Source organism: Triticum dicoccoides, chromosome 7A, assembly GCF_002162155.2.
Source record: "Triticum dicoccoides isolate Atlit2015 ecotype Zavitan chromosome 7A, WEW_v2.0, whole genome shotgun sequence".
In the NCBI taxonomy this organism is placed as follows: Eukaryota; Viridiplantae; Streptophyta; class Magnoliopsida; order Poales; family Poaceae; genus Triticum; species Triticum dicoccoides.
Window position 1 is genome coordinate 6,651,852 of NC_041392.1, and position 13,572 is coordinate 6,665,423.

The 13,572-nt window shown below is 48.6% G+C and overlaps 1 protein-coding gene across 1 annotated transcript; it reads left to right on the plus strand.

The window, feature by feature from the left end:
* Positions 1–2,104: 2,104 nt before the first annotated feature.
* On the plus strand, positions 2,105–6,654 carry LOC119331275. The gene is made up of 2 exons (XM_037604444.1): positions 2,105–2,354; positions 6,316–6,654. Exons 1-2 carry the CDS (start codon positions 2,144–2,146, stop codon positions 6,456–6,458), a joined length of 354 nt encoding a protein of 117 aa, XP_037460341.1. The 5' UTR covers positions 2,105–2,143; the 3' UTR covers positions 6,459–6,654.
* The last annotated feature ends 6,918 nt before the right edge of the window (positions 6,655–13,572 follow it).

Consider the following 13,572-nt stretch of genomic DNA (forward strand, 5'->3'; position numbering starts at 1 on the left):
CGGGTCGGGGCGGGACTCGGCCCTCGGCGCCGGGCGCGGCGCCACCGGGTCGGGGTGGTGCAGTTACAGGAGCTACGCCAACTATCGGCAACCAGCCTCGTGCCAAGCCTCCGCCGCACTACGTCGCGCGGCCCGCTCAGGATCGGTCGGGATCGGTGCAAACGAGACAGAGTTCCAACACTACAGAGTCCTATGATCCGCCCCGAGGTCAGTGGGGGGATGATGGTTCTGACGCGTATGGAGATGGACAGCATCGTGGGTCTTCATCCACGGGTGGCGGCCGTGGCTATGCCTGGCAGAGTGACGGGTCTGCTGAGAGACCGTTTCTCGGCCCGACAGGTGGTTTCGTCGAGGGGGCTTCCGGCCCGGATCACCGTCAGAGAGGAGGCTTTTGTGGCCATCGTGGTGGTCGGGGTGGGGGCCGTGGGAGATTCCGCCGACCGCCCCCGCCCAAGGCAGTTGTTCCCGCGGCGCCCACAACAGAGGTTGACCATACTCCCACCGAGTCCCAGGCGATGGAGGTGACGAACGCCGTGGATACGGTCGAGGTTCCTGAGGCTGGGACAGTAGACGAGGCTACTGAAAGGGCGTCCAAATATGCACGAAAGAAGGAACGGATGCTTTGTTACCGCTGCGGTGAGAAGGGTCACTTCATTGCTGAATGTGTGGCCCAGCTGTGCGAGACGTGTGGCAAGACTGTACATGACTCCGGGGAGTGCCCGTTGATGCGTGACCTGCCTCCGACGTTGAATATTTATGGAGTCTATTGTGCTGAGCTCATGTTTTTTGAGTCCCCGGTGGCGAGAGAGGTCCCGGAGGATACCCTGAGCTTGACTTCCGGGATTGTGAAAGCAACCCAGGGCGAGGTGACTGAGGCACAGATTGTGAGGAGGCTTCAGGAGTTGGCTCCCGGGGATTTTCGATGGGAATTGGTGCTTATCGAGGACAGGTCTTTTAAGGTTGAGTTCCCAACTGTGGATGATTTGCAGCGATTGTTGAGCTTTGGCTTGTGTCGAGTTCCCGGTACTACGTGTATCCTGGAGTTCCATGAGTGGAAGCAGGTTGAGCCTAAGGGGAAGCCGCTTATGCAGGTCTGGTTGCGGTTTATAGGGGCTCCTTCTAAGCCTCGGCAGGACACTTGAGTGGTGGCTAGTATGGGCATCATGGTGGGGAAGACAGAAAAAGTGGATATGGCTTTCACACGTGCCCATGGAGTGGCCCGGATATTAGTGAGTGTTCTGGATATTGAGTTCGTGCCCGATAAGGTTAACTGGACTTACAGGGGAGTGGTGTTCCCGCTAGACATCGAGTTTGAGGACACGGATTTATTTGATGATTCGGTTAATGGTAACGATGTTGACATGCAAGACAGTGATGGCAATGCCGGGGCCAAGGGGGCACCGTCTGATGAGCCCACACGCGAGGGGTCTAATGGTTCTTCTCAGTTGCCCGGGGATGGGACCGGGGTTGAGCATGCCGCTTCCCCAGCGGTGCCCATGACTACTCTGCGTTTTAGGTCCTTTGAGCCAGCCTCGGCACCTCCCAGACTATGGAGTGACCGGGTAGATTCTGATGATTGTCTTGAGCACACGCTCCCCTCGTTGGAGTTCGAGGGGGATGATGGTTTGTTTGCTGGATGGTCGGCCAGGTCAATGGTCGGAGCTACGGAGAGGAGTCCGGAGGGAGCTTCTCTTGGCCAGGTCAATGTGGACGCGACTCCGGTGTCGGCGTATACGGGCACGGTGGGTCGTGGGGGAGGAGCTTCGGGGCAGGCGGCCTCGCCTTCTCCCCACCCCACCTCGCTCTTGGCGGCGCCGGTCACGCCGGCCCCGTGTGGGTCGGCCGGCACGAGGAGCGGGAGCCCGAGGCAGGCGGCCTCAGCTCCGGCTTCACCGGCGGTGGCGGTAACCACCGCGGCAGCAGCGGCGCTGGGGGGGTGCTCGGGCAGGAGGCTTTGGCTCCCCCTTCGCCCTCGACGATCAGGAGGACCATCTCTCCCGCGCCGATGGCTCATTCGTCTGAGCCAGCGGTTGAGGTCGGAGGAGGGTGCGGGCAGGCGGCCCCCGTCATCTCCTCTTCGCTCCTACCCATGACCAGGGTCCCTAGTGTGGGACTCCCGTCTAAGGGGATCGGGAGCCCACAGATGCCTTCTCTGGTAACCCCGGTAGAGCCTGGGAGGGACTCTGTGCCAGGTGTTACTAGGGAGGAGGTTGTCGCGTTTGGCGGGATCCCGGACCCTAGCGTCGAGGGGAGACGGATGAGTGCTCGCATCCTCGACATACCCGAGGTAGATGATATGCAGCAGCGGTGCGCTATGAGGGCGGCCAAGCTTCAGGAGGCTGCTTTGTCTTCCGGTATGTCTGTCAACCTATCTAATTCCTTATTGCATTTTTCTAATGAGGAGATTATAAATAATGCAAACCAATTAGGAGTTTCACTAGGGGCTACGGATAGTGAGATTTCCAATTCGGTGAATGAGTTATTAGATTTGGAGGCGGGATGTGCCTTAGAGACTATTCGTAACCTTGCGGCCGTTAATCCAATGAAGATGATGAGATTGATGCGTTAGGGGTCAGAGTGCTAAGTAATCTATGTGCGGATTTAGCACCACCCAATCATGACTCTGACGAAGATGATGTACCCCTAGAGATTGATGATGGTAATATTTATGAACCCGGTGATGAGGACCGGGTGACAGCACCTAGTAAGCCTAAGCGTAAGTGGAATCGGAAAATCTATCCCGCTTCCGCAGTTCGTAGGAGTGCTAGGATTCGTACCACTAAAAAATTCCATGATGAATTATGAGAGGAATTTTTTGAAATAGCAGAGGTCTGAAGGACTTGGCTAAAAGAAGATTCCTTGCCGAGGCAGCTTTAGAGCAGAGGTTAGATTTTGTTGCTCTATCGGAGACGGGTAGAGATAACTTTGCACCCCAATTTCTCTCTTCTTTGGTGGGTGGTATTGATTTTGATTGGCATTGCCTCCCTCCGCGAGGAAGGTCGGGTGGTATCTTACTGGGTGTGAGATGCGATTCGCTTGAAGTCCGAAGTGTAGTGATGGGCGACTTCGCGGTGAAGTTTTGAGTCAGGTCTAGGATAGATGGTTTTAACTGGGCTTTGGTGGCGGTGTATGGTGCCGCACAGCCCGAGCTTAAAGCAGAGTTTCTGGCGGACCTGGTTCGTATCTGTGGGTCAGAACAGCTTCCAATTTTAGTTGGGGGTGATTTCAATATCATCAGGAGGAGAGAGGAGAAGAACAATGATAATTTTGACGGCAGATGGTCGTTCATGTTCAATACCATTATTGAAAGCTTGGATCTGAGAGAGATAGAGCTTTCGGGTAGAAAGTTCACCTGGGCTAATGCTCTGCCACACCCAACCTATGAAAAACTTGATCGAGTGCTTGCGAGCGTGGAGTGGGAACAAAAGTTCCCTCTGGTGACGGTGCAAGCTCTTTCAAGGGGCATATCTGATCATACCCCATTGTTCGTGGACTCAGGTGAGCCGAACCATGTGGGTAACAAGAACACCTTCTCCTTCGAGATGTCATGGTTTGAACGTGAGGGGTTCTTGGATTTGATTGCTCGGGAGTGGGATAGAGGTCTTGGAGGCAAGACTGTGTTAGAGCGTTGGCAGAATAAAATTAGGCATTTAAGAAGTTTCTTACGGGGCTGGGCTAAGAACCTCAGTGGTGTGTATAAGATGGAAAAGGATAGACTCCTTGCTCTTATACAGGCCCTGGACATACAGGCCGAATCCAATATCCTAACGCCAACTGAGCTTCAGGCTAAAAATGAAGCGGAGACGAGGTTGAAAGAACTGCTCCGCGAAGAAGAATTGAAGTGGGCTTTGCGTGCCAAAGTCTGCAAAGTAGTCCAAGGGGACGCGAATACTCAGTTCTTCCACTTGATAGCCAATGGCAAGCACAGAAAGAAACATATCTTTCAGCTTGAGCAAGACGAGGGTACCATTTTAGGCCAGGACAACCTAAAAACATATATTACCGACTATTATAAGCAGTTGTTTGGACCTCCGAAGGATAATTGTGTGTCCCTCGATGAGTCCAGGACTGAGGATGTGCCTCAGCTATCGGCTGCCGATAATGATATTCTGGTTGCCCGTTCTCGGAGAAGGAGGTGTTTGATGCTATTGCACAGATGAAAAACAATAAGGCTCCCGGACCTGATGGATTCCCGGCAGAGTTCTATAAAAAGTGCTGGCACATTATTAAGGGGGATTTACTACCTATGTTCCATGATCTGTTCTCTGGCCAGTTTCAATTATTTCACTTGAATTTTGGGACTATCACACTGCTTCCCAAGAAGACGATGCGGTGAGAATTGAGCAATTCAGGCCGATCTGTCTCCTCAATGTTAGTTTTAAAATTTTCACCAAGGTCGGGACAAACAGACTCACACAGATTGCGCATTCTGTGGTGCAACAGTCTCAAACTGCTTTCATGCCGGACAGAAATATCCTTGAAGGGGTGGTCGTCCTGCATGAAACACTCCATGAAATCCATTCCAAAAAATTAGATGGAGTAATTTTTAAGGTGGATTTCGAGAAAGCGTACGATAAGGTCAAATGGCCATTCCTCCAACAGTCATTGCGTATGAAAGGTTTTGATGAAGCCTGGCGCCGACAGGTTGAATCATTTACGCAAAAAGGTAGTGTGGGAATTAAAGTTAATGATGACATAGGTCATTACTTCCAGACACATAAAGGCCTAAGACAAGGAGATCCGATGTCCCCTATCTTGTTTAACATTGTGGTGGATATGTTAGCAATTTTGATAGGAAGGGCTAAGGAAAATGGTCAAGTAGGTGGATTGGTACCTCATCTAATTGATGGAGGTGTATCCATCCTTCAGTACGCTGATGATACAATCATCTTTATGGAGCATGACTTGGCCAAGGCGAGAAATATGAAGTTGGTGTTATGCCTATTTAAACAATTGATCGGGTTAAAGATTAACTTTCATAAGAGCGAGCTGTTCTGCTTTGGTAGGGCCAAAGATGAAGAGGAGGCTTATAGGCAATTGTTTGGGTGTGAGTTGGGTGAGTTACCCTTCTCTTACCTGGGGATTCCAATCCACCATCGTAGGCTGACTAACAGAGAGTGGAAGTGTATTGAGGATCAGTTCGAGAAAAAAATGAGTTGTTGGAAGGGCAAACTCATGTCATACGGAGGCCGATTAATCCTGATTAACTCGGTGCTCACGAGTATGCCAATGTTTCTCCTATCGTTCTTTGAGGTCCCAGTTGGTGTTAGGAAGAGACTGGACTTCTATCGATCGCGTTTCTTTTGGCAGGGTGATGAGCTTAAAAGAAAATATCGGCTTGCTAAATGGGATATCATCTGCAGACCGAAAGACCAATGGGGTCTAGGTATTGAGAATCTAGAGGTTAAGAATAAATGCCTTCTTAGCAAGTGGCTGTGGAAGCTCTCATTGGAGAATGATGCTATGTGGGCTCAAATCCTACGCAGCAAGTACCTCCAGACGAAAACTTTGTCCCAGGTTACTGTCAGGCCGACCGATTCGCCTTTCTGAAAAGGCTTGATGAAAGTCAAACAGTCATTGTTTAATAGGACAAAGTTTGTCATTGGAAACGGCACGAGTACACGTTTCTGGGAGGATACTTGGCTTGGCGAGACACCCTTGGCCATCCAATATCCGTCCTTATACCGTATTGCTCAACGACGTGAGGTGTTCGTTGCATCGGTCTTTCAATCTAGCCTCCTTAATATTCAGTTCCGACGAACGCTAGCGGGCAATCGTTGGGAAGAATGGCTCCATCTAGTCAGGAGACTGATGGAAGTCCAACTTTCACAACAACCCGATGAATTACGCTGGAAACTGACTAAGTCTGGAGTATTTACGGTTAAATCAATGTATATTGATGTTATTAATTCAAACTCCATTCCTACGTCCAAGTATGTTTGGGATGTCAAAGTTCCTTTAAAAATAAAAGTGTTTATGTGGTTTGTCCATAAACAAGTTATTTTAACTAAGGATAACCTCATAAAGCGTAATTGGATAGGACCTACTAGGTGTAGTTTCTGTCATCGGGATGAGACTATCAAACATCTCTTTTTTGATTGCCCGTTAGCCAAGGTACTTTGGCAGACGGTCCATATTGCTTTTAGTATCAATCCACCGAATTCTGTTTATGCGTTATTTGGGACATGGCTTAATGGGATTGAGCCTAACTTAGCGAGACATATTCGGGTTGGAGTTTGTGCTTTGTTGTGGACTATCTGGACTTGCAGAAATGATTTGGTTTTTAACAGAATATCATGTATACATTTTTTGCAGGTCATATTCCGTACTACGGCGCTGATCCGTTCATGGTCGCTACTCACCCAGACGGAGGCCAGGGAGCATTTGGTTACTGGGTCTTTCCGCTGGGAGATGGTAGCTCGGGATATATTCAACCGGTTTGGATGGCGGTCATGTAATAGGATAGGCATTTAGATTTCCTATCTATTTTTTTAGCCAGCCGGTTGTGGCGTCTTTCCTCGGCTAGTTGGTGTTTCTAGCCCCTATTGGCTCTGTGTGAGCTGTCTGTGCTTTTTATTATTTGTGGAGACCTTTGGAACCATGTTGACACTACTTTATTTGGTTAATAAGATGGCCGTATGCATCTTTCTGATGCAGAGGCCGGGAATCACCCCTTTTCCAAAAAAAAAAAAGTTGAAACTTAACAGAGCGAAGAATTTTTCTTCCGCACAACTGCAATATCAGACCGGTGATGAGATTGTTCCAATTCATACAATGCGCATAACAATGCAGTAATAATCTGAGCGCGTGTCTGCTCCTTCCTTGAGTGGAGCCTTTGGGAGCATGACAAGAACTATCCTGATACAACTACTACAGACTAGAGCAGATTTATTCACCTGTTCTGTTGTCCACAACTAATCATCACCAGAATAACTCTTCCATGGAATCAATGATAGCTAGTAGTATTCCAGTGAACACTTGTTGTAATCATGCAGGCAGGCAGACACTGACTGATTACGTGCTGGATCATCAGAGAGAGTGTGGATATGTATGCGTCGGCGAGCATCTTGCCAAGCCGGACCTGGGCCTGGGCCTGTGTGATGAGGTGCCCTCTGCTGACGGAGACAAGAAGATGCACACCGTGGGCAGCAGAGGCCCAATGGGTCGAAGCCTGACTATAACTGAGGTGCTTAATTACGCCACTGGATGGGGCATAAGTAAAAATTGTTGCTTCATCTCCTGTAACTGCTCAGTGTTCAGCTTTTTTGACTGTGCGTATGTGTGGGGAGTTCTCAATGTTTTGGTACTAACTGACGCCAAGCAGCAGATTGCCGGTGCCAACTTGCTTAGTGTTGATCTCATGTTTACAGAAGTTGGAATTCGGACAGGCTTTCGAGACCATGCCTTGTGCAGAGGAACACGGATGTATCACGTATGCCAGAATTCTGATGCCACCGTCTTTTGTTTTGATGCTGCGCATCCGTAAAGACCATGAACAAGAACGAGTCGGTGTTTCAGGTAACCACAGCCTTGTACTTATTGATATCGCAGATCCGTAGAGACCATTCATATTGATATTGTTTCAGGTAAAAACAATATTCTGACCAACCTTATAATCAACTTGATGGAAGCAAAATCAACTGAGCCTCATGCGTGCTCTGTTTTCCTGCATAAATAAAAATAAATACTGAAATCGCGTAAACAACACTGCCACTTAATCTGAAGCAAGCCACGAAAGAAACGGTTGGGCACATGAGGTTCCGCGGATGATAACATGGATTGCTCACGCGATGGTTCGGCGTACCTGCAGGTCCAGGTCGGAATCTCTGAAATCCTCCACAGCGGCTTGATTTGAAATTCCAAACGTACCTCTGGTCACACACAGGCAACAGCTTGCATTGGATAGAGACAGATATGTGTACACGGATCGAGTTGTGCCCTGCTGAAAACAAAGGTGTGGGCCTTCACCGACGTATGGGCCATTATGTCACGGTAAGGCCACACACAAGCGCCCTGCAACAGAGAAGCGATTTTTAGTCCCACATGGCTTAGCTGACCGTAAGCACCCCAATTCATAAGCGCACCAGGCTGTTTAGGAGGCGTGCCAACAAGAGAGCACATCCACCCCAACCTGTGCGGTCTGCACATCCAGCAAACCCAATTGGAAATTGAATCAATAGATCTTGTAGCGTATGACATGTACGCCTGGTAAATATATTTTTCTTAAACAATTCCTTTTATGTCGTACACCTGGTAAATAATTCCTTTATTTCATTTCTCATAAACTGGTATTTTAAACCTCAAACATTATTTGGTATCTACTAGGTAAATGACCATTCTTTGCAATGCGGAATACATATTCTAATGGTTCAACATAAATCATGTTGAATATATGTGGTTAGGAACCTTACGCGCATCACGGTAGATCACGTTTTCCTCAACCCTCGCACCCAACCTGTCCGTCTCCTTAACCTAGCCGGCCACCGAGGCTTGTTATTTCTATGCCTCCCATCGGCTGCACCGCCGGCCTGCCTCGTCCTCTGTTGCCTAGCCATGGAGGTGTGGTGGATCCCAGCCTTTGTCAACTGGAGGGCTTCAGTTTTTGATGTTTTTATTAGTTTTGTTAGGGTTTGTGTCTTACTCAGAGAGACGAGACGACGGTGGCTCTCTGGAGTTAGAATAAGATTCTCCTCGACTAGCCCCCGCTCTAGCAGTCCTTCTAGCATCGTTGGTGGGTGTGTGTGGAGGTTTGTCTTCCTCCGAATCTCATAGGTTTCGATCGGCATTTGTCTTCGGTGGATCCACGTGGATCGGGTCTTCTTTCCTCAGCGACTGTGTGTCTATAGGTTGGATCCTTCCGATCTATCTTTCTCTTCATCGACGACGATTGCTACCGGTGCGCTGGTCCTATAGGCCTTTGGCATAATGACTTTCCGACTGTCTACTACAACAATATTTTCCCAGCTCCGGTGAGGGAGCGTTGATGATGGCGGCACGCCTTCGGCTTGCTCTAGTGCATGTAATCGTCGCTAGGTCGTCTACATACCTGGATGTATTTTTTACTTCTGGTGTTCTTTTACCATCTTGACAGTTGATGAATAGATTGGGCTTCTAGTCCATGGTATTGCATGGATGCAGCAAATAATGCACTAGCTGTAGATGGAACTACACCTATATAAGTGCAGGTAGATAGATTATTAAAATAATCTGCAGACAGCGAAAGATAGATTAATTATCAACTGGACATGTCAAGGAGCGGCGCATTATTTCTACCGTCGTCTCATCCGAGAGCAACATAGTGGCGATCATGACAAGGTTTGGCGGTGGTTTTCCTCTTTGAAACGAGTATTTAACCAAAAACTACCACAATTCGTGAATCCGTGCCTACAAACTACCACATTACGAATTTATGCGGAAAACTACCATTTTTTCCCTAATCCCTCGCTAAAAACTACCAAGTATGAAAAATGGTCGATTAAACCTGATTATGACAAGCTAGGCCCACCCGTCCGGGCTGAAATAGTCAACACCGTTACTTTGACCGTCAACCTAAGGGGCCCACATGTCAGTTCCATCTCCTACAACTCCTACGTCTGAAATTCCCCACCAAGCACCAAGCCTGGGCACGGCTGCGGCCATGGCTAGCCAGCATGGCGGGCAGCTTGGCAAGCAGTGAGGCAGCCAGCCAGACTGGCAGCGCGTAGGCTAGCTCGCGCGGCAGTGGCCATGGCCAGCTCAAGGAGTCTGTGTGCGGCAGCGACATCGACTCCGGCGGCGGGGGGACAACCGGATCCAGAGCACAGGGAGGCGGGGGACGTCGAGGGCGAGGCAGGAGCCCACCGCCCGCAGCACGGCCGTACGCCGACGAATCGATCAGCCCCGGCCATCAGCAGGTCAACGCCGCCGCTCTCGAGTTTGTCTCTCGTCGAATCGCACCGACGCCTCCCGTCGCATCTGCCCTGGCTAGCAGCAGGTTAACGCCGCGGCCTTGCCAGAGCAGGCAGGGACGTGCGCAGACGGGGGACTCGGCCTCACCGGAGCGGGCAGTGGCGCCGGGCCTCGGCCTCGCAAGAGCGAGCGGGGATGCGGGCACGCGGGGCTCGGCCTCGCCGGAGCGGGTAGGAGCACGGGCACAAGGGGCATCGGCCTTGCCGGAGCGGGCAGGGGCTCGCGTGGGGGGCTCGGCCTCGCCGGAGCATGCTGGGAGGCCTCGGGTGCAGAGGATGGCCACCGGAGCTCGCAGGCGACGGAATCCCTTATCTAAATCCTCCATGGGGAATTCCAGAGGAAGGGGATAGAACTGACATGTGGGCCCCACATGTTAACAGTCAAAGTTAACGGTGCTGACTTTTCAGTCCTGGCGGATGGGCCCAGTCTGTCATAAGCGCGTTTAAAACGGACGAATCGGTCGATTTACAGACATGGTAGTTTTTAGTCATAGATTAGCAAAAAAATGGTAGTTTTCGGCACAAATTTGTAAAGTGGTAGTTTGTGGGCACGGATTCATGAATTGTGGTAGTTTTTGGTTAAATACTGCTTTGAAAGAGACCCGGAGAAGAATTCCGGCTTTTGCTTAATCTCTGTCTCCGTCTCACATGGTTTCTCTTGTGGCAGCCGCGATTAAATTCTCAATAGTATAGCCTCGCATCGAGACAAGGTGCACTGGCCCTCGCATGGCAAAAATTTATTTATGCATGCTAGTTTCTGATGGTCACGAAGACATCGGTGACAACGCCAGCGTACTTTCCAACCAAAGGTGCACCCATCCAAACTAGCATGCATAAACAAAATTTTGCCGTGCGTAAAATTACATATATTAATTTAACCAGTGACACACAAATGCTCTAAATAAACCGGCGTAAGCCTAGAGCCCTAGACATATATGAGCAAGAGTGTATATTCTTAAAGCATATGAGCAACTACCCTTGATTAACGACATATGCTAGGAAGCCGCCCTGGAGGTTTTGTGTGACAGGGAGGGAGTAGTTATGACGTTATCATGTTATCTTATACTATATGTTTCTGAACTTCCTTGCTCATCTAACTAATAATGCTTGAACAGCTGCTTATCAGACAACATCCATAAAAAGAAATATGCTACTGATGGTGATGACAATAAGTTCATTTTAAGACCATCCAGCTTTATCATCTTGCACTGGCTGCTGCCGTTTTTCACCATTATATCATACTTCATCCATAAAAAGAATATGCTACTGATGGAGTACTATATTTATTTTTCCCGATGACCATAGATCTGATCTACACCATACCTCATTGTGCAGTTGCAGAAAGAATGCCTACGCAACCGGGAAGTAGTTACAGAGTTCAGCAAACAATTGCTGGTGTTTGCACACGAAGCAGAATTCAAGTCAGCTCAGACATGCTCTAGCAATAATATTACTTTTAGTTTACTTATGTGCTCCTGCAGCCATCGTTAAAACTGATATTTGTTTGGTGCTCTAAACTCTAGAGGGAGAAGTTAGTGTGCCAAGAAAAAAAATCTCAAGTAGAGAATTGAGTTTTCGTTTTTTTTTTGACCGGAACTGGCAGGAGCTCTGCCTATTTCATGATAGGAGGGGGAAAACTGTACAAAGTTTCTAAGCAATAGAAACAGGATGAAGGGGGGGAAGCAGAGAGTAACATTAGAGTGGGCTGCTAAACAGCCCCACTACTCAAAATGACCTACTCCTCCCATGCCTCCGAAAGGAGGCTAATGTCATCTCTAGCTCTAACAAGGACATCCGTTGACGGTTGCGCTGAATCCTTAAAGATCCTTCTGTTTCTCTCGAGCCAAATATTCCAAGCGATGTAAACTGCCGCCGTGCATTCGTCCACTTGGCGTCCTTTTTTCTTTAACTTTGTCACTCTGTTCCACCAAGCTGAGATAGATGAAGCGTGCCGAGCAGCTTGGGATGCAAGCGGGAAGAAGGAGCTGGTCTTGAACCAAATTTCTTTGGCAAAAGGGCAGTCAAGAATCAAGTGATGTGCGGATTCCAGCACTTGATCGCAACCAGCACACAAGTCATTGTGATCCTAGTTTCTCGCTTGTAGTCGATCACCGGTCCAAAGTCTATTCTGAAGGAGGGTCCAGATGAAGAACTTTACTTTCTTTTCAGCTGTAATCTTCCAGACCTGCTGCAGGTGTGGTTGTGGGATACGCGTCAAGAACTGAACTTGGTAAGCCGATTTAGCTGTGTATTGTCCGCTAGCCGTTAGCTTCCAAGAGATTGTGTCAGGTCTAGAGAGCAAGGACACATCCTGTAATTTCCTCCAGAGGCTAATAAAAGAGTTCATCAGCCCAGCAGAGTTGATATTCTGTAGTCCTCTCATCCATGCGTCTCCATCAAGAGCCTGACTGACAGTGAGCCCTTTGGACCTTGCCATCCGAAAAAGGTCAGGAGCCCAATCTTTTGGAGCTTGGCCCTCTAACCATCTATGACTCCAGAATTTCACTAAACGGCCATCTCCCAGAGAAATCGAAGTGCATGCCGCAAAAAGATTAAGGTCAGGTTGATTGCAAGGCACCGGGGTCCCTTTCCATGGCCTGTCCGAGCTATCCCATTCATACCAAGGCCATCGAAGCCGAAGAGCCCGGCCAAAAGCATCGATATCCTTGATGCCCAGGCCACCCACGCTTAAAGGTGCCCACGTTTTCGTTTGGCCCTCGGAATTTTATTGGCATAATTCTTTCTGGTTATGCGATCTTTGGTTTTCTATTTGTCCTCGAGCAGTATCCAACACACACAGAAAAACTAAGTTATATAGAAAAACAAAAATATGAAACCGATCAATTACCAGGTCTGTGTGCCGGGCCTCCAATATAGTACGTCATAGAAGTGACAGATAGAAAACAATGTCTTGCTTATTCTTGCTGAACCAGTCTTCACAGCAGATGCTGTTCCTTGTCCTATCTGCACGTTAGAAAATGATGCAGGCCCCAAGGATTGAACATCATTTGGTTGGAGTCATCTGTGATGTTGGTACAAGCAATTGTTTGCATATGGAAGTTCAGGATAAATCAAACTTAATTAGGAAAATAGTGATGTATAGTTGCAAATAAAGCTCAGCTCTTGCATTCCTTGATATTATCAGTCAATATACAGCTCAGCTCTTGGATTCCTTGATATTATCAGTCAATATACAGCTCAGCTCTTGGATTCCTTGATATTATTAGTCAATATACAGCTCAGCTCTTGGATTCCTTGATATTATCTCCATTTGCTTCCATCCTCTCTACCTTTACCAGCCTTGCCGTGCGTGGGACCTGCGCGCAGGGGGGGAACGGTGGAACGACCAGCAGTACCATTGCTCTTTCACCAATTTGGTCAAGATCAAATCCGGTGGTGTTGAGGTGCATGCCCTGGACTTGTTTTGCTGTTCTTCTTCTGAGAGCTGTACAAGCTAAGCTATTGTGGAACTAAGAAACAAAGCAAAATAAAAGGAGGACTGCGAGGAGGTAAGGCATGCTTTGCAGCTAGGAGCATAATGATTCCTGACTCCATAAGAGGATTGCAAGGCTGTTCGTGTTTTGTCAATGCTTAACGTTTCATCTTCTTTCATATGATGCAGTTT

Excerpts from the sequence above, each read along its gene's own strand:
- LOC119331275 (XM_037604444.1), top strand. The coding sequence starts at position 2,144 with ATGCCTTCTCTGGTAACCCCGGTAGAGCCTGGGAGGGACTCTGTGCCA. Across the intron at positions 2,355-6,315 it reads GGAGGCTGCTTTGTCTTCCG|GTCATATTCCGTACTACGGC; the intron begins GTATGTCTGTCA and ends CATTTTTTGCAG.